The sequence below is a fragment of the Chiloscyllium plagiosum genome, unplaced genomic scaffold (assembly GCF_037043375.1).
Source record: "Chiloscyllium plagiosum isolate Xiang-an unplaced genomic scaffold, Cpla_swu_hap1 HiC_scaffold_19, whole genome shotgun sequence".
Taxonomy (NCBI): Eukaryota; Metazoa; Chordata; class Chondrichthyes; order Orectolobiformes; family Hemiscylliidae; genus Chiloscyllium; species Chiloscyllium plagiosum.
The window spans coordinates 73,490,779-73,515,434 of record NW_028270157.1 but is presented as its reverse complement, the minus strand read 5'-3'; the positions used below and the strand labels follow the sequence as shown (position 1 = coordinate 73,515,434).

The following is a 24,656-nucleotide window of genomic DNA, read 5'->3' as shown; positions in this document are numbered from 1 at the left end:
GTGAACCTACGCTGCACTCCCTCAAGAGCCAGAATGTCTTTCCTCAAATTTGGAGACCAGAACTGCACACAATACTTCAGATGTGGTCTCACCAGGGCCCACAGAAGAACCTCTTTGCTTCTATACTCAATCCCTCTTGTTATGAAGGTCAGCATGCTATTAGCCTTCTTCACTACCTGCTGTACCTGCATGCTTACCTTCATTGACTGGTGTACAAGAACACCCAGATCTCTCTGTACTGCCCCTTTACCTAAATTGATTCCATTTAGGTAGTAATCTGCCTTCCTGTTCTTGACACCAAAGTGGATAACCATACATTTATCCACATTAAACTGCATCTGCCATGCATCTGACCACTCACCTAACCTGTCCAGGTCACCCTGTAATCTCCTAACAGCCTCCTCACATTTCACCCTGCCACCCAGCTTAGTATCATCAGCAAATTTGCTAATGTTATTACTAATACCATCTTCTATATCATTAATATATATTGTAGAAAGCTGCGGTCCCAGCACTGATCCCTGCGGTACCCCACTGGTCACTGCCTGCCATTCCGAAAGGGAGCCGTTTATCACTACTCTTTGTTTCCTGTCAGCCAACCAACTTTCAATCCAAGTTAGTACTTTGCCCCCAATACCATGCACCCTAGTTTTGCTCACTAACCTCCTATGTGGGACTTTATTAAAAGCTTTCTGAAAGTCCAGGTACACTACATCTACTGGATCTCCCTCATCCATCTTTAGAGTTACATCCTCAAAAAATTCCAGAAGATTAGTCAAGCATGATTTCCCCTTCATAAATCCATGCTGACTCTGACCTATCCTGTTACTTCTATCCAGATGTGTCGTAATTTCATCCTTTATAATAGACTCCAGCATCTTTCCCACCACTGAGGTCAGACTAACTGGTCTATAATTTTCTGCTTTCTCTCTCCCACCTTTCTTAAAAAGTGGTACAACATTAGCCACCCTCCAATCCGCAAGAACTGATCCCGAATCTATCAAACTCTGGAAAATAATCACCAACGCATCCACGATTTCTCGAGCCACCTTCTTCAGTACCCTGGGATGTAGACCATCAGGCCCTGGGGACTTATCAACCTTCAGACCTAACAGTCTCTCCAACACCAATTCCTGGCAAATATAAATTCCCTTCAGTTCAGGTCCTTCAGCCACTGTTACCTCAGGGAGATTGCTTGTGTCTTCCCCAGTGAACACAGATCTGAAGTACCAATTCAATTCTTCTGCCATTTCTTTGTTCCCCGTAATATATTCCCCTGTTTCTGTCTTCAAGGGCCCAATTTTAATCTTAACCATTTTTTTGCCTTTCACATACCTAAAAAAGCTTTTACTATCCTCCTTTATATTATTGGCCAGTTTACCTTCGTACCTCATTTTTTCTCTGCGTATTTCCTTCTTAGTAATATCCTCTGTTGTTCTTTAAAAGCTTCCCAGTCCTCCGTTTTCCCACTTATCTTTGCTATGTTATACTTTTTCTCTTTTAACTGTATATGTTTCTTAACTTCCCTCATCAGCCACCCATGCCTCCTCCTAGGATCTTTCTTCCTTTTAGGAATGAACTGATCCTGCATCTTCTGCATTATACACAGAAATATCCGCCATTGTTCCTCCACTGTCATCCCTGCGAAGGTATTGCACCATTGAACTTTGGCCAGCTCCTCCCTCATAGCTCCATAGTTCCCTTTATTCAACTGAAATATTGTCACTTCCGGTTGTACCCTCTCCCTCTCAAATTGCAGATTGAAGTTTATCGTATTAGCAACAGACACACTAGATAAGGTGTTTGTATGTGCAGGAAAATCTCTGCCAAATGTGGAAGGATCCTATGGGACCTTGGATAGAGGGGAGATATGGGTGCCGGGAGTAGAGGGTGGGTTGGTGGAAGGCGTGAACCTAACAAGGGAGTCACGGAGGAATGGTCCCTGCGGAATGCTGATCGGGATGGGGAGGGAAATATTTCACTGTCAGGTCTGATTGTAGGTGGCGGAAATGGCAGAGGGTGATGCAGAGATTGTGTCTGGAGATTCGTGGGGTGCAAGGTGAGGACCAGGCGGTTTCTGTCCTTTTTTGCAATTGGAGGGGTGGAGTTCAAGGGCAGAGGTGCAGCAAGTGGAGGAGTTGTGCCTGAGGGCATTGTTGATCACATGGGAGGGGAAATTGTGGTCCTTGAAATAGGAGGCCACCTGAGATGTCCTGGAGTGGAATCGCTCCTCCTGAGAACAGACATGGCAAAGGCAGAGGAATTGGGAGTAAGGGTTAGCATTTTTACAGGAAGGGTGTAGGACGAGGTGTAGTCCAGGTAGCTGTGGACGTCAGTGGGTTTGAAGTAGATGTCCATGTTGAGTCGGTTGCAGGAGATGCAGACAGAGAGGTCAGGAAGGAGAAGGAGGTGTCCGAGATTGTCCAGGTGAACTTAAGGTCAGGGTGGAAAGTGTTCATGAAGTTGATTAACTGTTCAACCACCTCATGGGGGCACACGGTGGCACCTCCACTAATCTGTGCATACAGCGCATTATTCTCCACCGTTTCCATCACCTACAATCAGACCCAACCACTAGAGATAGATTTCTCTCCCCACCCCTATCTGTGCACCGCAGAGACCATTCCCTGCGTAATTCCTCGTTAGGTCAATGTCCCCCACCAACCCACCCTCCACTCCGGGCACTACCCCCACCTTTTCCTCTGCTACATTGAAGATTGTATCAGCACCACTTCGTGCTCCCAAGAGGAAGTTGAGCAATTCATCAACTTCACCAACACCTTCCACCCTGACCTTAAGTTCACCTGGACCATCTCGGACACCTCCTCCCCTTCCTGGACCTCTCCGTCTCCAGCGACTGACTCAACACGGACACCTACTTTAAACTCACCAACTGGTTCTCACCTTCCACTCTGCTAATCTCCAGATATATTATCCTCCGCTATTTCCATCACCTACAATCAGACTCTACCACCAGAGATATATTTCGTTCCACAGCCCTATCTGTGTTCCACAGGGACCATTCTCTCCATGACTCCCTCGTTAAGTCCTCCACCAATCCATCCTCCACTCCCAGCACTTTCCCTTGCCACTGCAAGAAGTGTAAAACCTGTACCAACACCTACCCCCCTCCACCTCCATCTATGGCCCCAAAGGATCCTTCCACATCCGGCAGAGATTATCCTGCACATCCAAAACACCTCATCTATTGTGTCAGTTGCTCTCGATATGGTGTCCTCTATATTGGGGAGACAGCACACCAACTCACAGAACATTTCAGGGAACATTTCTAGACACACACACCAAACTACCCCAGCGCCCTGTGGTTAACCACTTCGGTTCCCCTTCCCATTCCACCAAGGACAAACAAGTCCTGGGTCTCCTTCAACACCAAATCCAAGCCACCCGACAAATGAAGGAAGAACACCTCACCTTCCACCTTGGGACCCTCCACCACACGGCATCAATATCAACTTCACTAGTTTCCTTATCTCCCCTTCCCCCCCCCCCACCTCATTCCCAGATCCAACTGTCCAACTCGACACCACTCTCTTGAACAGTGCTACGTGTCCAGCTTCCTTCCCACCTACTCACTCCACCCTCCGCTCCGACCTGTCACAATCACCCCCCATCTGCATCTATCTATCGCATTCCCAGTTACCATCCCCTTACCCCCCCCACACTGCTATTTATCTCCATGCTCCCTTGCTCACACCCTCCCACATACCTGATGAAGGACTGTTCTGCTTCCCGGATGCTGCCTGACCTGCTGTGCTTTTCCAGTGCTATACTGTTCGACTATGTAAATGATATGTTGGTCTTTATTACAAGGGATTGGAGTACATGAATAAAGAGCTCTTGCTACATTGTATAGGACCTTGGTGAGACCCAGCCTGGAATATTGTGTTCCGGTTTCCACATTTAAGGAACAATACATATGCAGTGGAGGTGGTATAGCGAAAGGTCACTAGATTTGTCCCGACTTTGACTATGATATAAAGATGCTGAGTAAATTGGTTGATACCCTCTTGAGTTGATGAGAGATGATCTGAATGAAACATTCAATATTCTGAAGAGGTTTGTCAGGGTCAACACCAACCCCTGGGTAAGGAAACTAGAACAAGGCAACACAGGCTCTGGATTCGGGAAAAATCATTGAGAAGTAGAGAAATATCTTACTGAAAGCATTGTGAACCTTTGAAATGTTCTATCCCAGAGGTTTGTGGATGGTCCATTACTGTATTTATGAAAGACTGAGATAGACATGTGTGTTGTCTCCTCCTCCTGTGAATTGTTTAATTTTCCACCACCATTCATGAATGGATATGGCAGAGCTTCGATCTGATCCATCGGTTGTGTGATCACTTAGCTCTGTCTGTCTCTTGTTGCTTATGTTGTTTCGGATGGATGTGTAGTCCTGTTTGGTGACTTCACTAGGTTGACACCTCATTTCCAGGTCTGCCTGGTGCTGCTCCTGGCTCACCACCTGCACACTCCATTGAAACAGGGTTTATCCCCTGACTTGATGGCAAGAGTAGAATGGGGAATATGTCAGGTTTCAGATTATTGTTGAGAATACAGTTCTCCTGTTCATTGCCCACAGTACCTCATAGATGTCCACTCTTGAGTTACTAGATTTGTTCAAAGTCTGTCCCGTTTAGCACGGTGATAGTGCTACATAACATGGTGGAGATCATTCCCAATGTGAAGGTGGGACTTGATCTCCACAAGGACCGTGCGGTGGTCACTCTTACCAATACTGTGGTGGACAAATGCATCTGCAGCTGACAGACTGGTATGGGTGAGGTCAAGTATATATTTCATAGTTGCAAACGCAGTGGTCTGTTAGTGGTAACCCTGATTAGTAACAATGGTTTGACGCAATGAACCTGTTAAGCTCCTGTAACTCTGCAACATCTTCACAAAACCAATTGCAGCAGTTGAAAATGGTGTGTCACATGTCAGAACAATGGATTGGCAAGAAATGTGGACAGTGATGTCCCATTCCCCCCAAATCAAACACTTGTCATCAGCTTCAGACAAGGAATCCAGTCATCAACCGAAACCTACAGTTCATCACAACGTTGCTGTCCCTCACTGACCCAGACACACTGTCCCTCAGAGTGACCCAGATACACAGTCCCTCAGGATGACCCAGACACACTGCTCCTCACTGTCCCAGATACACATTCCGTCAGGATGTCCCGGACACACTGCTCCTCACTGACCGGGGAATACTGTCCCTCGCTGACCCAGACGCACACTTCTTCAGGATGTCCCGGACACACTGACCCTCAGGGTGACCCAGACACACTGCCCCTCAGGCTAACCCAGACACACTGACCCTCAGGTTGACCCAGAGACACTGACCCTCACACTGACGTCGCTGATCACAATTGTCTTTGTTGTTGACAGATATCGCGTCAGACGCAGAGGCCGAGAACTTGATGATTTCTTACACAGAGGAGCTGGAGCAATTAGTGCGGGAGAAGGAGGAAGCCTGTGGTGAGATTGGTGCTCCAGGTAAATCCTCAGTGATATCCATCTGGCTGTCAATCATCATCAATCAATCAGTCTGTTCTATACAAAATATTGGAATAGATCATAGGTGAGGGAGTGGCCTCGCCAGACAGAGCCATACAGATAATGGGAGGAGAGGTAAAGTCAGGAGTGTGTCTCTGAATAAGAAGCAAGGGAGTAAGGACAGTGCTGATGCATTCAAATCCATGATATTGGGGGACAGCAAGTCAATGCAGTCGTACACACGACCAAGGAAAGGGGTGATAATCACTAAATGTGAGCAGGACGATGTGAGAGATTGGCACGAGGAGAGGAGGGAATTCTGTGATGAGAATTAGTTTATGTAATGGAGGCTGCTTGGGGAAATGTAAATTGTAAGGAATTTCCTGGGGGGACTGAATACAGATGGGATGCAGTTTATTGTCGTGGAGGTTATGTGAGGGTCCTTGGTGATCTGATAACAGGCCTCATGGTTTGAATTCCAGTTCTGAGTCACTGAAGACCTGCAGTATAGTTCAACCAGAGTGTAATCATGGAGAATGGATTATTTAGTTGCTAAAGATTGAAGATTGGGACAGGCTCAGAATAGTGCCTTTTACCTTCACTATTAAGTAAAAGGAAGTGTTTTCAACCAAAACCTGACCCTGGAACAGGTCCTGAAAGTCAAAATTAAAACAGAAAAGACTGCTAACAGTTCACAGGTCACCCAGCATTGATGGAGAGACAGAAACAGAGTGAATGTTTCAGACCAGAAATACCTCCTCAAGATCTGAGGTGAGGGTAAGGCAAAAAGCAAGGCAGTCTTCATCAACGTGAACAAAGCTTTTGTTTCAATAAATCATAAGGCTGCGCATTGTGCACCAATGATTGGGATTGCCAAGAAATTTCATCCGACTAACAGGAACACACTGACCCTCAGGGTGACCAGGACACACAGTCCCTCCAGTTCCATGTATATGAAAAATGGTGGACTGGGATTCAGTCAACAGAAACTCCTCTGAAAGTGTGGTGAGAAATCACTGAGAAATGAAATTGCAGGAAGTTGGAAGAACATTGATGCTCTTGTCAAAATTCAAGAGAGTGAGGGGGCAGAGCTGAGTATGGTGGGCCATCGCTAAGGAGAAGATGCTAAAAAGACTGAATGGCTTGAAGATGAATGACCTGTACCAGATGGACTATACCCCAGAGTTCGAAGAGAGATATCCCAAAGAAACAGCGGGGGCATTCATGGTAATCTTTTAGGAATCACTAGAATCAGGAGGGGTCCCGGAGGACTGGAAAATCAAGTGAAGCAAAAAATGGTAAATTATAGCCTAACCTTGGTCCTGGCTAAGATCCTGGAATCCATTGCAAAGGATGAGATTTCTGAATACTTGGAGGTGTATGGTAAATAGGGCAAAGTCAACATGGTTTCACCAAGGGGAGGTCATGCCTGACAAATCTGCTAGAATTCTTTGAGGAACACCAAAATTGGAGGTGTAGTGGACAGCGAAGAGGGTTACCTCAGACTACAACAGGATCTGGACCAGATGGGCCAATGGGCTGAGAGGTGGCAGATGGAGTTTAATTCAGATAAATGCAAGGTGCTGCATTTTGGGAAAGCAAATCTTAGCAGGACTTATACACTTAATGGTAAGGTCCTAGGGAGTGTTGCTGAGCAAAGAGATCTTGGAGTGCAGGTTCATAGCTCCTTGAAGTACATCCCTATGACTATGACTCTAAGTAATGAGCAGGTTAGACTAAGGAGAGCTAATAGATGTTATCTACCTGTATTAGATTAGATTAGATTACTTACAGTGTGGAAACATGCCCTTCGGCCCAACAAGTCCACACCGACCCTCCGAAGAGCAATCCATCCAGACCCATTCCCCTACATTAACCCCTTCACCTAACACTACGGGCAATTTAGCATGGCTAATTCACCTGACCTGCACATCTTTGGATTGTGGGAGGAAACCAGAGCACCCGGAGGAAACCCACGCAGACACGGGGAGAATGTGCAAACTCCTGGACTTAAGAAAGCCTTTGATAAGGTGCCACATAGGAGGCTGCTGAGTAAGATAAGGGCCCCTGGTGTTAGAGGCCTGGCTATCTGGTAGAAATAAGAGAGTGGGGAGAAAAGGGTCTTTCTCAGGATGGCAGCTGGTGACAAGTGGTGTTCCACAAGGCTATGTGATGGGACCACAACGTTTCACTCCATACCTTAACCATCTAGATGAAGGAACTGAGGACATTCTGGCTACATTTGCAGATGATACAAAGACAGGTAGAGGGGCAGGTAGTACTGAGGAAGTGGGGAGACTGCCAAAGGATTTGGGCAGATTAGAAGTGGCAGATGGAGTACAATGTGGGAAAGTGTGAGGTCATACATTTTGGTGGAAAGAAGAGCAGCATGGACTATTTTCTAAATGGGGAGAAAATACAGCATTCCGAATTGCAAAGAGATTTGGAAGTTCTAGTCCAGGATTCTCTCAAGGTAAACCTGCAGGTTGAGTCAGTTGTTAGGAAGGCAAATACAATGATGGCATTTATTTTAAGAGGACTTGAGTATAAAAGCAGGGATGTCGTTCTAAGGCTCTGGTCAGATGACATTTGGAGCATAATGCACAGTTTTAGGTCCTATATCTCAGGAAGGATGTACTGGCCCTAGAGTGTGTTCAGAGGAGGTTCATGAGAATGGTCCCAGGAATGAAAAGCTTAACATATGAGGAACGTTTGAGGACTCTAGGTCTATACTTGATGGAGCTTAGAAGGATGGGGAGGGGATCTGATTGAAACTTACAGGATACTGAATGGCCTGGACAGAGTGAATGTTGGAAAGATGTTTCCATTGGTAGGAGAGACTAGGACCCAAGGGCACAGTCTTAGAGGAGAGGGAAGACCTTTTAGATTGGACATAAGGAGAAACTTCTTCAGCCAGAGAGTGGTGAATCTATGGAATTCGTTGCAACAGAAGGCTGTAGAGGCTAGATCATTAAGTATATTTAAGACAGATAGATAGGTTCTTGAGTATCAAGGGAATCCAGGGTTACACAGACAAAGTGGGAGAATGGGGTTGAGAAACTTACCAGCCATGATTGAATGGCGGAGCAGACTCAATGGGCTGAATGGCCTAATTTCTGCTCCTATGTCTTATGGTCTTACAGTTGAAGATAAAAGAAGACATATCAGCAACGTGGGTCTGGCAGCTTCACCGAGCCAGAGAAGCTGCAAAAATAGAATTCTGAGCTGAAAGAAGGTGTGAGGGAATGTCATGTTGGAATTGCTGTGGGACTCACTGGGCTCATTGGTGAACAGCCCATTTCCAGAAATGGATACAGTACTCCAGGAAGGAATGGGAAAAGGCTAAGATGGATCAGGTGACATTGAGAGAGGATTGGAAATTGAAAATAAGGTTGATAAAATGTTCTGATTTAGAATTAAAGTTGGAAGCAAAGTGATACAGTCATTAAAAGACAGGAGGGTAGGGGCCTGGGTAAGGCATGACCAGCACAGATATAAAGGGCTGAAAGACCTCCTTCTGTGTTGCAACCAATTTATGCCATCCCACAAAAAGCAAGGCATATCTTGTCAAGGGAGTGAAAACACTTACCGGCAGTTAGTGTCACCAAATGAAAGGTTATTTCTGTTTGTCTTTCCGATGGTGTTTTCTATTTCCAGAATTGTTTTTTGATGTTATTTTCAGATTTCCAGTATCTGGCGATTTTGTGATAGATTGGAGGAGGGTGTTAAGAGTGTTATATTTTAAGGATCTCCTCAACTCCGCGAAGGTCTTGTCAAACTCCAACAACACCTTTATTTAAACTTGCTGGGATTTCAAACTGCTTTGCACTCACATTCAGATGCTCCCAAGTTCTTATCAAGCTCACCAGAGAGAGTGTCAGATCCCTGCAAAATATCAATAAATCCCTCGAATCTCAGAATATTCCACAATCACGTCAAATCCTTTGAAGCTCACCAAATGTTTTCACATTCTCCTTGATACTGGGAAGTTCAGAATACTTTATGAAAGGGAAATCATGTCTGACTGATTCATTAAGAGTTTGTTGAGGAAGTTCCAACCAAGACTGGATAGAGGAGGGTCAGTAGATGTGTTGTATTTGGATTTCCAGAAGGTATTCAACAAGGTACCTGATAAAAGGTTATGTCAGTGGTGTTGGAGGTAGGATATTGGTGTGGGTAGAGAATTGGCAAATGGACAGGAAACAACAAGAGGGATGCAAGCAGTTTACAGAGAGATAATGATAGGCTAAGTATGAATAGGATAGAATTCCTACAGTGTGGAAATGGGCCAGTTGGCCCAACAAGTCCACACCAACTCTCCGAAGATCATACCACCCAGACTCACCTCCCCCCTGCGTACCCGATCCATGTAATCCTGCATTTCCCCTGGATAATTCGACCTGGGCAAAAAAGTTGGCAAATGGAGTATAATGTGGGCAAATGTGAAGTTGTTCATTTTGGAAGGGATAACGAAGTATTATTTAAATGGAAGAAAGCTGCAACACAAAAGGACCTGGAGGCACTTGTACATGAAACACAGAAAGCTAGCACACAGATGCAGCAGGTTAATCAGGAAGGCTGATGGAATGTCGCCCCCTTATTGCAAGGGGTTTGGAGAATAAGAGTAGGGAAGTCTTCCTGCACCTGTACACGGTGCTGGTGGGACCACATCTGGAGTCCAGGTAGTCCTCCTATAACGTGCATTTTTAAATGCGCTTTGGCTCTAATGTGATTAGTGAATTGCGGACTCTTTTTAAAATAAAGCGTACTCCTGTTCACTGTTACGCGATCCCATCCCCGGCACTTACCTGAAAAGCAAAACCCAGCCTCATGATCCTCTCTGGAAAATGTAAACTGAGTGTGTTCAGCTGCAACAGGAATTCAATCAGGTCTGCAAGTCTTGGAGCTTAGCCTGAAACTGGGAATTGTAGGTCTACATTTAGAAGGAACTTTGACTTCAAACCGGGGAGAATCTTGAGGCGGGTTGGATCTCCGCGTCGGCATCACGTGGTCAGTCGGTGGAGAACTTTGTGAAAGGTACAGTGATCTTAGTGTTAAAGTGTTAAATTTACTGTATTATCAAAATATATGGCTTAAAGATTTACTTAGACTGTGCTATTGTTGGTGTTAGGCTAACTATTATTTTTGTTTTGATTGTTACTGTTATTTTCGGTGGCTCGCCCCAACCCTGTTTCTCCCACAAGCCCCATTATTGATATTGCACCATTTTCTATAACACGGTGTCACACAGGGATGCAGCTACCACGCTGTAGGAGAACTACCTGCACTGTGAGTAGTTTTTGTCCCCTCGTTTAAGGAAAGTTATAATTTCATTGCAGGCAGTTCAGAGGAGGTTCACAAGGATGATCCCTGCTATGGAGAGAATGTCTTATAAGCAAAAGCTAAACCGATTGTGACTCCTCTGGAGTTTCGAAGATTCAGAAGTGATCTCATTGAAACAGATAGGACTCTTAAGGGGCTTGACAGGATCAATGCTGAGAGAGGATTCCCCTCATGGGAAAGCCTAGGACTAGAGGGCAAAGTCTCGGAATAAAGAGATATCAAATTAAGATGGGATGAGGAGGAATTTCTTCTCTCAGAGGGTTGAGTGTCTTCAAGAGTGTTTGCCTCAGAGAGCTGTGGAGGCAGAGCCCGAGGGTATGTTTATCACTGAGATGGATAGATTTTTCAATAGGGGAATCAGGGGTTGTAGGGAAAGGACGGGATGTTTATATGTGAGGAATGTCGGATCAGCCATGGTCCTATTGAATGGCGGAGCAGGGTTGAGGTGCCCAATGGCCTACTCCTGTTCTTTTTTCTTATGGTCTTCACTGAAGTCTTATCAATCTCTATATCCCACCAAATCTCAACAGATTTCTCCAAGACTTTTATCAGTCCCCTCAGAAATTTCAACCCCCACTGTGCTCTCATTAAAACCCTGCAAGTTCTCTTGAAGCTGCTCCGGACATGTCCTCAGAGTTCACTGAATCCATCAAGAGTTCCAATTTTAATCTAAGTCAGTGTCTGTCTATTAATTGCAGGTGGAGTCAAAGCAGCACAGGGAGTGCCCTCAGCGAGCAGTTTGGATCTTCAGTTACTGTCTAACAGGATACCGAAAAACCAGCCTGAGGTATGATGAACAGATCCAGGTTCACCCTCACCCTTCCAAACCGACCTGACTGCTCTGAACCTTTCTGTACTTGCTGTACCTGCCCTGGGAGTGGTTGATGGGGACAGTGCAGCCAGAGCTTTACTTTCCATATAAAAGAGTAGAGGGAGCTTTACTGTGTATCTAACCCCATGCTGTGTGGAGAGGCCGGAAACCTGTATCTAACCCCATTCTACACCTCTCTTGGGAATGTTTGCTGGAGATATTGTAGAGGCAGTTTTTCTCTTTATCTCACCCTATGCTGTCCCTGACTTGGAAGTGTTTGATGAGAATCAGCACAGATTCATCAAGGCGATGTCACGCCTAGCAAATTTGTTAGAATTCTTTGAGGAGGTAACAAACATGTTAGACAGAAGAGAGTCAGTGGACGTGATTGTCAGAAGGCCTTTGACAAGGTGTCACCCAAGAGGCTGCTCAATGGTGCTTGGGGTAAGATACTGACATGGTTACAGATTGGCAGAAGTGGGTACTGCAGATGCTGGAGATCAGAGTCTAGATTAGAATGGCTCTGGAAAAGCACAGCAGGTCAGACAGAATCAGAGGAGCAGGAAAATCGACACCCTCCCATCCTGCCACCGCAGGAATTGCAAAACCTACTCCCACACCACCTCCCTCACCACCATCCAAGGCCCCAAAGGAGCCTTCCACATCCATCAAAATTTCACTGCACTTCCACTAATATCATTTTTTGTATCCGTTGCTCCCGATGCGGTCTCCTCTACATTGGGGAGACTGGATGCCTTCTTGCAGAGCGTTTCAGGGAACATCTCCAGGACACCCGCACCAATCAACCCCACTGCCCCATGACCCAACATTTCAACTCCCCCTCCCACTCTGCCGAGGACATGCAGGTCCTGGGCCTCCTCCACCGCCGCTCCCTCACCACCCAACACCTGGAGGACGAACGCCTCAGAACACTTCAACTCCAGGGCATCAATGTGGACTTCACCAGTTTCCTCATTTCCCCCCCCCCCCCCCCCCCGTTCCACCTTCCAGCTCAGCACCATCCTTATGACCTGTCCTACCTGCCAATCTTCCTTCCCACTCCACCCTCCTCTCCGACCTATCACCTTCATCCCCACCTCCATCCACCAATTGTACTCTTTGCTACTTTCTCCCCAGCCCCACCCCCCTCCCATTTATCTCTCCACCCCAGAGGTTCCCTGTCTCATTCCTGATGAAGGGCGTTTGCCAAAAATGGATAGAGATTGGTTGACTGTCAGAAGGCAGAGAGTAGGGAAAAAAGGGGGCTTTCTTCAGGCTTCACCCAGTGACTAGTGGAGTTCCTCAGCGTCCGTGTAGAGGCCACAACAATTTGCATTATACTTTAACGATCTAGGCAATGGGAACTGAGGGCATTGCTGCTTAGTTTGAAAGTGGCACAAAGATAGGAGGATAGTGTTGAGGAGGCAGAGAGGCTGCAGAAGGACTTGGCAGGCTAGGCCAGTTGGGCAAGGAAGTGAGAGATGGAATACAGCATGTGAAAGTGTGAGGTCATGCATTATGGGAGGAAGAATAAAGGCATGGGCTATTTCCTAAATGGTGAAAGCCTCAGAAATCTGAAGGACAAAGGGACTTGGGTTTCCCAGATTGGGATTCTCTTCAGGTTCAATTGGTGGTTAGGAATTAAATTATCATTCATTTTAAGAAGGCGAGAAATCAAGGACAGAGGTGTATTGCTGAGGCAGTATAAGGCTCTGTCAGACCACATTGGGAATCCTGTGAGCAGTTTTAGCCCCGTATCTAAGGGAAGATATGCAGGCTTTACTCCTATGTGTAAAAGAGTAGAGGGAGCATTGCTGTGTCTCAAACTCCAACCATCCCCATCCTGGGACTGTTTGATGGGGACAGTATAAGTGAAGCTTTACTCTGTATCTAACCCTGTGCTGTCTCTGTCCTGGGAGTGTTGGGTCAGTGTTGAGGGACATTTACTTGTTGTTTAAAAGTGTAGAGAGAGCTTTAGTTTCAGTTGAAAAGTGGAAACAGAGCTTTACTCTAATCTGACCACACAATTGTTATGATGTGGAGATCGAATCTCTCTATTAATTACAACCAAACACCCAGAAAAGCTCGCTTCGCCTCATAATCTGTTAAAATGTAAGTGAGAGAGAACTCCTAAATTCCACTATTTAAAGAAAAATAACAATTTATTTTCCTAACTTAATAGTGAACATTAATCAAAAACTATTCACAAATCCCGGGCCCCCTTTCTTTACTACTTATTATCTGACTCCAACTCTATAAAAAGTATCCTGTTCCAATAACATACTTATTAAACATTACATTAATTTAATCTCAAGGCCACACAGTCTCTGTCTTCTCTGCTGTCTTCAGTCTTTTGGCTGATGATCTCCCTGGTCTGTCATCTTTCGTTTTTACTACGAGTATGTTTCACACGAAAAGGTCCCTTTTTGATAGAGAGTGTTTTCTAATTTCTTTGAGATGTTGGATGGGCAGTTAGTTCTCCGGCTTTACAACAGTTGTTTGCTTTAATTTTCAAAATGCCAGAGTGTTTTATGCCCTCCCATGACACATTAAATTTGTATAATTTGATTGATTTCCTGGTGTCAAAACAATGAATTCAAATTCGATTGAGTTTTAGTGTCCTGAGCACAATTTAAACTGATTGGTTAAATTTGAATGAATGTCAAAACAGCAACCAAAACTCAGGTATCCCTTTAATAACTATTTGCTACATGGATCTGTTTTGGAGCAGCTCATCTCCCAGCCTTTCTATTCGGGCAGTTGAGCCTGCATTTTAAGTTTACTTCAAAATTCAGAAAACATTTTCTATTTTAAAGTGAACATACATACTTTTGATTTCGTAACACAATGTCTATACTGGGAGTGTTTGAATGGACAGTTTTTACGTTCCATTTCCTTTTAGTTTAAATGAGTAGGGGCACTTTACTCTCGAGTTAACACTGTGCTGGCCATGTCCTGGGAATTGTTTGATGTGGATAATGTTAAGGGAGCTTTCCTTCACAATTAAAAGTGTAGAATAAGTTTTACTTTCATTTTAAAAGCATACACAGAGCTTTACGCTGTATCTAATCTGCGCTGTACCTACCCAGGGAGTAGTTGATGGGGTCAGCAGTATTGAGGGAGCTTTAAAAGAGTAGAGAAAATCATACACAATATCTAACTTTGTGTGGTCCCTGTCATTGACACATTTGATGGGGACAATGTTGAGGGATATTTACTTTCTGTTTAAAAATGAGAAACTTTACTTTCAGTTTAAAAGAGTAGCAAGAGCTTTACTTGGTAGCTGATGCTATGCTAACCCTGGCAAAGGACAAAGAGCATTACCCTTCGGCCCTCCAAGCCTGAGCCAAACCAGATCCTCTGTCTATACCTGTCGCCTATTTTCTAAGGATCTGTATCTCTTTGCTCCCTGCCCATTCATGTATCTGTCTAGATCCATCTTAAATGACACTAACATGTCTGCCTCTACTATCTCCGCTGGCAACACATTCCAGGCACCTACCACCCTCCGCGTAATGAACTTTCCATATTTCTCTACCTGAGACTTTTCCCCTCTCCCCTTGAACACTAGCTGTCCTGGGAGTATTTGATGGAGGTTGTGTTGAGGAAGCTTTACTCTGTACCTAACCCCGCGCTGTCCCTGTCCTGGGAGTATTTGATGGAGGCTGTGTTGAGGAAGCTTTACTCAGTATCTAACCCCATGCTGTCCCTGTCCTGGGAGTGTTTGATGGGGGACAGTGTAGAGGGAACTTTACTCAGTATCTAACCCCATGCTGTCCCTGTCCTGGGAGCGTTTGATGGGAACAGTGTGGAAGGAGCTTGACTTTCCGTTTAAAAGAGTACAGTGAGTTTTACACTGTATCTAAGCCTGTGCAGTCTCTGATAGACGAGTGTTTGATGAGGACAGTGTCAGGAAGTTTTAGTTTCAGTTATGAAACAGCATTGAGGGAGCTTTATTTTCAGTTTGAAAGAGTAGAGGGTTCTTCACTCTGCATCTAACCCTGTGCTGTCCATCTCTTTGGAGTATTTGATGGAGACTATGAAGGTAAATATACTATCTGTTTAAAAGTATATGGAGAGGTTTTGTATCCATTTATAAGGGAATGTTTGATGGTGACAATGTCAAGAGTGAAAGAAGCTTTCCTCTGCAACTAAACCTGTGCTGTACCTGTCCTGGAGGTGTTTCATGGGGACAGTGTAGATAGAGCTTTTCTTTCTATTAAAAATGGAAGAGGGAACCTTATTTTCAGTTTAAAATGGTAGAGAAAGCTTTACTCAGAGTCTTATCCTGTGCTGCTCTGGGAGTGTTTGATGAGGATAGTGTGGAGGCAGTTTTACTTACACTTTTAAAATGTAGAGGGAGCTTTGCTCTGTATCTAACCCCATGCTGTCCGTGTCCAAGGAGTGTCTGTTCGGGACTGGGTGGAGGCAACTAGGACAAAGTGAGGACTGCAGTTGCTGGAGAATCAGAGTGGAAAAGGGTGGTGCTGGAAAAGCACAGCAGGTCAGGCAGCATCCGAGGAGCAGGAGAGTTGATGTTTCAGGCATAAGCCCTTCATTATACATGAAACATTGATTCTCCTGCTCCCCGGGTGCTGCCTGACTTGCTGTCCTTTTCCAGCACCACCCTATTCGACAGTATAGATAGAGGCAGCTTATAGAGCAGAGTGAGCTGTCCTTTATATCCTGTGCATCTTTCGGTCAATGACGCCTGTGACTATATGTTCATAGTTGTCCTGTGTGTTTCTGATGGGAATGCTTGTTTTCTACATCTCTTCAGCAGCATCGTGACCTCCAGTCTCCCAGGGATCCCTTTGTGAAACCACTCAACTCTGAAAGGAGAATGATGTCATCACAGGAAGTGAGCAGCTCCCTCCCTGAACTCCCTGTCCAATCACAACTTCAATGTCACCCAGAAACCCCGTCACCTTGTTCGCCAGTGAAATCTCAGCCGACTGTTTCCCCCCTGGCACAGAGCCCTGGCACTGCCCCATCCTATCCTTCTCCCCTGGCACAGAGCCCCACCACTGCCCCATCCTCTATTATCTCTCCGACACAGAGCCCCAGTGGTGCTCCATCCCCTGTGACTCCTCTGGCACAGAGCCCTGGTACTGCCCCATCAGTTATCTGCTGCCAACCGCTAACCTGTTCTGAAGTAACAAGTTCCATCATAGCTCAGTCACCAGTGAAATCCCAGCCTGTGGGAAGTATCCTCACATCTACCCCACTCATCAGCCTCGGCACGGAGTCACACAGCAAGGTGACAGAGAGACTGGCTGACCTGGGTGGAGACAAGCTCTCCCGCAAGGACCCTGTCGATGAGTTCTGGCTGAGGAGTATGGAGCTCAGGAGGAATCTGGGGGTCAGCCCTGTAGACCGAGCCAGTGGCTCTGAAACTAGTTTCACCTTGTCCACCACTGGCTCAGCCTCTCCTCAATCGTTCACACCAGACGAGATGTTTGAGGAGCACCGGAGCCACCCAGCCAGTCCACCAGCCACCTCTCGTACACCGAGTGTATCGGGCGTGGAGGAGCAGCCCCTGGCAGCCCTCAGCCCAAGCACCTCCACTGGACTGGAACCCAAGAGTTCAGATGGTGCTCAGCGCGATCTGAGCAGCACCTCGGGGCTTGGTCTGAACGGAAGCTTGAGCAACACCAGGACAGCGGCTAGTATGAGTCTAAACAACTCGGACAGTATGTTAACTCCACCATCCAGCCCACCTCCTCCGCCTCCTGCTGACGAGGAGCCCGCAACCCTCCGACGGAGGAAGACCCGGGAGAGGAGGACGAGTGGGGCGGAGTGCAGCCCTGCGTTGGTCAGCAGTGAACAACTGGGGCCAGCCCAGCACACAGCAGGAGGCAGCCAGCCTGACAGTGTCAGGAAGTCCCTCGCAGACAGCATTGATGAGATTCCCTTCGCTGATGACGTGGAGGATACGTACGATGACCGCACACCCGATACCAGCGTCCAGGAGCAATTCTATACACCCCCGAGCAGTCAGCCCAAACAGGAGAAACCCTCTCCCTTGCACTTAGCCCAGGCTGCAGTCTCAAAGCTAGCAACGCCAAAACAGAGACTCCTGACATACATCACACCAGAGGCCAAAGAGATAGCCAAGGAAAGGATGAGGGCTCGAGAGAAGTCTGTAAAGAGCCAGGTGCTCCGGGATGCGATGGAGAAACAGCTGAGGAAGATGAAAGACATGGAAATGAACGAAGATGCCCCGGGCCAGGCACGAATGGGGTCAAGGCAGGCGAGAGGGCAGGAGGCAGCCAGGCCTGACACGACCTTCCCCTCGGGCGTCAGATTAACCAATGGTCACAAGCAGGAGATGTTGGGAGACCGTGTCCTGAGCCCCACAGCCATTCAGGAGGCCATGGTTGAAGGGTCTGGTGCCTCCTCAGAGGACTCTGCTGGCAAAATCAAGAAGAGGGCTTCTTTATTTTCACCACGAAAGAGCAAAAAGGAGAAGAAATCAAAGAGCGATGGTAGGCAGTTTCAGAAGGCGAGCAGCCCAGCTGAGGAGGCCCCCAAATCCAGATCCCTCTGGAAATCCGTCTTCTCCAGTTACAGGAAGGACAGGAAGAAGAAGGAGGAGACAGTGTGTCCCAGTACGCCGTCCAGCAGCAACACCATCGACTCCAGCAGCAAACACACACGGGATATTCTCCGCACAGCTGTAGGTAAGGAGCATCCACACAGCCCGACACAGAGACCACTGACCTCCACCCCAACCCCCCCACCACAGCCCTACTGATCCTCCTCTGACTCCGTCTCTGATCCTGCCTCTGATTCCCCCCGACCCCTCACTGACCCCCTCTGACACTCCCTCTGATCCCCTTTGATCCCTCACTGACTCCCACTGATCCACCACTGACCTCCCCAGTGACCCCATCAACTCCAATTAACCAACACTGACCAACCCATCAACCCCTTGATCTGACTCCCATTGACCCCACCCCACTAACCCCTTCAACCCCAACTGATGCTGACCCCACTACGCCAACTCCCACTGACACCCCATAACCCACGCTGATCCCCCACTGACTCACGCTGACCTTAGCGACCCCAACTAACCTCACCAACCCCAAGGAGCCAGCACTGACAATCACCTCCCCCCCACACCCCTCCCCACCCGGACTGACCCTCTGACACTGCTGTTGTTTTCGGTTACAGGACTCCAGCTTGGGCAACACCTGAGCGTATCAGAAGACTCCGACTTGTCGAGTGATGATGTGTTGGAGAGGAATTCCCAATGGTCAAGGCGAGAGGTATCCAGCTTGTGTGGGTGTGGGTGTGTCTGTGTCCATGTGGGTGTGTCTGTGTCCATGTGGGTGTGTCTGTGTCCATGTGGGTGTGTCTGTGTCCATGTGGGTGTGTCCGTGTGGGTGTGTCTGTGTCCGTGTGGGTGTGTCTGTGTCTGTGTCCGTGTGGGTGTGTCTGTGTCCATGTGGGTGTGTTTGTGTCCGTGTGGGTGTGTCTGTGTCCGTGTGGGTGTGTCTGTGTCCATGTGGGTGTGTGTGTGTCTGTGTCCGTGTGGGTGTGTCTGTGTCCGTGTGGGTGTGTCTGTGTCCATGTGGGTGTGTCTGTGTCCGTGTGGGTGTGTCTGTGTCTGTGTCCGTGTGGGTGTGTCAGTGTCTGTGTCCGTGTGGGTGTGTCTGTGTCCGTGTGGGTGTGTCTGTGTCCATGTGGGTGTGTCTGTGTCCGTGTGGGTGTGTCTGTGTCCGTGTCCGTGTGGGTGTGTCTGTGTCCGTGTCCGTGTGGGTGTGTCTGTGTCCGTGTGGGTGTGTCTGTGTCCATGTGGGTGTGTGTGTGTCTGTGTCCGTGTGGGTGTGTCTGTGTCTGTGTCCGTGTGGGTGTGTCTGTGTCCGTGTGGGTGTGTCTGTGTCCATGTGGGTGTGTCTGTGTCTGTGTCCGTGTGGGTGTGTCTGTGTCCGTGTGGGTGTGTCTGTGTCTGTGTCCGTGTGGGTGTGTCTGTGTCCGTGTGGGTGTGTATGTGTCTGTGTCCGTGTGGGTGTGTCTGTGTCCGTGTGGGTGTGTCTGTGTCTGTGTCCGTGTGGGTGTGTCTGTGTCCGTGTGGGTGTGTCTGTGTCCGTGTGGGTGTGTCTGTGTCTGTGTCCGTGTGGGTGTGTCTGTGTCTGTGTCCGTGTGGGTGTGTCTGTGTCCGTGTGGGTGTGGGTGTGTCTGTGTCCGTGTGGGTGTGTCTGTGTCCGTGTGGGTGTGTCTGTGTCTGTGTCCGTGTGGGTGTGTCTGTGTCCATGTGGGTGTGTGTGTCTGTGTCCGTGTGGGTGTGTCTGTGTCCATGTGGGTGTGTGTGTCTGTGTCTGTGTGGGTGTGTCTGTGTCCATGTGGGTGTGTGTGTGTCTGTGTCCGTGTGGGTGTGTCTGTGTCTGTGTCCGTGTGGGTGTGTCTGTGTCCGTGTGGGTGTGTCTGTGTCCATGTGGGTGTGTCTGTGTCCGTGTGGGTGTGTCTGTGTCTGTGTCCGTGTGGGTGTGTCTGTGTCCGTGTGGGTGTGTCTGTGTCTGTGTCCGTGTGGGTGTGTCTGTGTCCGTGTGGGTGTGTCTGTGTCTGTGTCCGTGTGGGTGTGTCTGTGTCCGTGTGGGTGTGTCTGTGTCTGTGTCCGTGTGGGTGTGTCTGTGTCTGTGTCCGTGTGGGTGTGTCTGTGTCCGTGTGGGTGTGTCTGTGTCTGTGTCCGTGTGGGTGTGTCTGTGTCCATGTGGGTGTGTGTGTCTGTGTCCGTGTGGGTGTGTCTGTGTCCATGTGGGTGTGTGTGTCTGTGTCTGTGTGGGTGTGTCTGTGTCCGTGTGGGTGTGTCTGTGTCCATGTGGGTGTGTGTGTCTGTGTCCGTGTGGGTGTGTCTGTGTCCGTGTGGGTGTGTGTGTCTGTGTCCGTGTGGGTGTGTCTGTGTCCGTGTGGGTGTGTCTGTGTCTGTGTCCGTGTGGGTGTGTCTGTGTCCGTGTGGGTGTGTCTGTGTCTGTGTCCGTGTGGGTGTGTCTGTGTCCGTGTGGGTGTGTCTGTGTCTGTGTCCGTGTGGGTGTGTCTGTGTCCGTGTGGGTGTGTCTGTGTCCGTGTGGGTGTGTCTGTGTCTGTGTCCGTGTGGGTGTGTCTGTGTCCGTGTGGGTGTGTCTGTGTCTGTGTCCGTGTGGGTGTGTCTGTGTCCGTGTGGGTGTGTCTGTGTCCGTGTGGGTGTGTCTGTGTCTGTGTCCGTGTGGGTGTGTCTGTGTCTGTGTCCGTGTGGGTGTGTCTGTGTCCATGTGGGTGTGTGTGTCTGTGTCCGTGTGGGTGTGTCTGTGTCCATGTGGGTGTGTGTGTCTGTGTCTGTGTGGGTGTGTCTGTGTCCGTGTGGGTGTGTCTGTGTCCATGTGGGTGTGTGTGTCTGTGTCCGTGTGGGTGTGTCTGTGTCCGTGTGGGTGTGTCTGTGTCCATGTGGGTGTGTCTGTGTCTGTGTCCGTGTGGGTGTGTCTGTGTCTGTGTCCGTGTGGGTGTGTCTGTGTCCATGTGGGTGTGTGTGTGTCCATGTGGGTGTGTCTGTGTCTGTGTCCATGTGTGTCCATGTCCACGTGGGTGTGTCCGTGTCCGTGTGGGTGCGTGTCTGTGTGGGTGTGTCTGTGTTCATGTTGGTGCGTGTCTGTGTGGGTGTGTCTGTGTCCGTGGCCATGTGGGTGTGTCCGTGTCCGTGGCCATGTGTGTCTGTGTCTGTGTGGTTGTGTCTGTGTCAATGTCCATGTGTGTCTGTGTCCGTGTGGGTGCGTGTCTGTGTGGGTGTGTCTGTGTCCGTGTCCATGTGTGTCTGTGTCCGTGTGGGTGCGTGTCCATGTGGGTGTGTGTCCATGTGGGTGTGTCTATGTCTGTGTCCATGTGGGTGTGTCTGTGTCCATGTGGGTGTGTCTATGTCTGTGTCCATGTGGGTGCGTGTCCGTGTGGGTGTGTCTGTGTCCGTGTGGGTGTGTGCTTGTCCGTGTGGGTGTGTCTGTGTCTGTGTCCGTGTGGGTGCGTGTCCCGTGTGGGTGTGTATGTGTCCGTGTGGATGCGTATCCCTGTGCGTTTTTATTTTAATGTGCTGGCCAGATCTAACTGGTCTTTGTATGGACAGACCCTAGACTGGCTCGTGCTGGACTCATTATCGGTGCTGGGCTGAGCCAGACTCGGCAGGATTGTATGCATCACAGTCAATCCCTGGAATGATCGAAGCTTCAAGATTGGAATCAGGTCCAGGTTCAGGATTGGGATCAGGTTCAGAATCAGGAATATGCTGCAGATAAGGTTCAGGATCGGACACCATTTTAACCTATTTTAAATAGCATATTTTTGTGAGCAGTCTGTTCAGAGATGTTCTTACACACCTCTGCAGCAGGTGGGACTTGAATACAGGGATCTCAGTCCAGAGATAGGGACAATACCTCTGCAGACAGAAGGACTCTCAGATACCATTCTCAGTTTATGGACAGTTTCAGATACAGGTGGGTTTTGAGCAACAGGAGGCAGGGTCCGAGGTTACTGGGAACTGAAGACAGTGTACCAGGGTACTAGGAACAGGAGGCAGTGTACTAGGGTACTGGGGAACAGGAGGCAGGGTCCTAGGGTACTGGGGAACAGGAGGTAGTGTACTAGGGTACTGGGAACAGGAGGTAGTGTACTAGGGTACTGGGGAACAGGAGGCAGGGTCCTAGGGTACTGGGGAACAGGAGGTAGTGTACTAGGGTACTGGGAACAGGAGGTAGTGTACTAGGGTACTGGGGAACAGGAAGTAGTGTACTAGGGTACTGGGAACAGGAGGCAGTGTACTAGGGTACTGGGGAACAGGAGGTAGTGTACTAGGGTACTGGGGAACAGGAGACCGTGTACTAGGGTACTGGGGAACAGGAGACCGTGTACTAGGGTACTGGGGAACATGAGGCAGTGTACTAGGGTACTGGGGAACAGGAGACCGTGTACTAGGGTACTGGGGAACAGGAGGCAGTGTACTAGGGTACTGGGGAACAGGAGGTAGTGTACTAGGGTACTGGGGAACAGGAGGTAGTGTACTAGGGTACTGGGGGACAGGAGGTCGTGTACTAGAGTACTGGGAACAGGAGTCAGTGTACTAGGGTCCTGGGGTATAGGAGGTAGTGTACTAGGGAACTGGGATCACGAGGCAGTGTACTAGGGTACTGGGAACAGGAGGTAGTGTGCTAGGGTACTGGGGAACAGGAGGTAGTGTACTAGGGTACTGGGGAACAGGAGGTAGTGTACTAGGGTACTGGGAACAGGAGGCAGTGTACTAGGGTACTGGGAACAGGTGGCAGTGTACTAGGGTACAGGAGGTAGTGTACTAGGGTACTGGGGAACAGGAGGTAGTGTACTAGGGTACTGGGGAACAGGAGGCAGTGTACTAGGGTATGGGGAACATGAGGCAGTGTACTAGGGTACTGGGGGACAGGAGGTAGTGTACTAGAGTACTGGGAACTGAAGACAGTGTACTAGGGTACTGGGAACATGAGGCAGTGTACTAGGGTACTGGGGGACAGGAGGCAGTGTACTAGAGTACTGGGAACAGGTGGCAGTGTACTAGGGTACTGGGGAACATGAGGCAGTGTACTAGAGTACTGGGAACTGAAGATAGTGTACTAGGGTACTGGGAACATGAGGCAGTGTACTAGGGTACTGGGGGACAGGAGGCAGTGTACTAGAGTACTGGGAACAGGTGGCAGTGTACTAGGGTACTGGGAACTGAAGACAGTGTACTGGGGTACAGGAGGCAGTGTACTAGAGTACTGGGAACAGGTGGCAGTGTACTAGGGTACTGGGGAACATGAAGCAGTGTACTAGAGTACTGGGAACTGAAGACAGTGTACTAGGGTACTGGGAACAGGAGGTAGTGTACGAGGGTACTGGGGAGCAGGAGGTAGTGTACTAGAGTACTGGGAACAGGAGGCAGTGTACGAGGGTACTGGGGAGCAGGAGGTAGTGTACTAGCGTACTGGGAACAGGAGGCAGTGTACGAGGGTACTGGGGAACAGGAGACCGTGTACTAGGGTACTGGGGAACAGGAGGCAGGATCCTAGGTTACTGGGTAACAGGAGGCAGTGTACTAGGGTACTGGGATCACAAGGCAGTGTACTAGGGTACTGGGAACAGGAGGTAGGGTACTGGGAACAGGAGGCAGTGTACTAGGGTACTGGGAACAGGAGGCAGTGTACTAGGGTACTGGGAACAGGAGACCGTGTACTAGGGCACTGGGGAACATGAGGCAGTGTACTAGGGTACTGGGGAACAGGAGGCAGTGTACTGGGGAACAGGAGGTAGGGTACTGGGGGACAGGAGGTCGTGTACTAGAGTACTGGGAACAGGAGATAGTGTACTAGGGTACTGGGAACAAGAGGCAGTGTACTAGGGTACTGGGGGACAGGAGGTTGTGTACTAGGGAACTGGGAACAGGAGTCAGTGTACTAGGGTCCTGGGGTATAGGAGGTAGTGTACTAGGGAACTGGGAACAGGAGGTAGTGTACTAGGGAACTGGGATCACGAGGCAGTGTACTAGGGTACTGGGAACAGGAGGTAGTGTACTAGGGTACTGGGGAACAGGAGGTAGTGTACTAGGGTGCTGAGGAACATGAGGCAGTGTACTAGGGTACTGGGGTACAGGAGGCAGTGTACTAGGGTACTGGGAACAGGAGACCGTGTACTAGGGCACTGGGGAACAGTAGGCAGTGTACTAGGGTACTGGGGAACAGGAGGCAGTGTACTAGGGTACTGGGGTACAGGAGGCAGTGTACTAGGGTACTGGGAACAGGAGACCGTGTACTAGGGCACTGGGGAACAGTAGGCAGTGTACTAGGGCACTGGGGAACAGTAGGCAGTGTACTAGGGTACTGGGGAACAGTAGGCAGTGTACTAGGGTACTGGGGAACATGAGGCAGTGTACTAGGGTACTGGGGAACATGAGGCAGTGTACTAGGGTACTGGGAACAGGAGGCAGTTTACTAGGGTACTGGGGAAC

General features: G+C 48.7%; 1 protein-coding gene across 6 annotated transcripts in view; it reads left to right on the top strand.

The window, feature by feature from the left end:
• Nucleotides 1-24,656, top strand: part of LOC122562959 (F-actin-monooxygenase MICAL3-like) — a 587,087-nt gene that overhangs the window by 417,383 nt on the left and 145,048 nt on the right. For all 6 annotated transcript variants that reach the window (XM_087997541.1, XM_087997540.1, XM_087997538.1 and 3 more), the window contains 4 exons: nucleotides 5,416-5,523; nucleotides 11,565-11,653; nucleotides 16,458-18,360; nucleotides 18,854-18,948. In XM_087997541.1, the coding sequence (XP_087853667.1) occupies nucleotides 5,416-5,523; nucleotides 11,565-11,653; nucleotides 16,458-18,360; nucleotides 18,854-18,948 (2,195 nt within the window). The remainder of the gene's footprint in view (nucleotides 1-5,415; nucleotides 5,524-11,564; nucleotides 11,654-16,457; nucleotides 18,361-18,853; nucleotides 18,949-24,656) is intronic.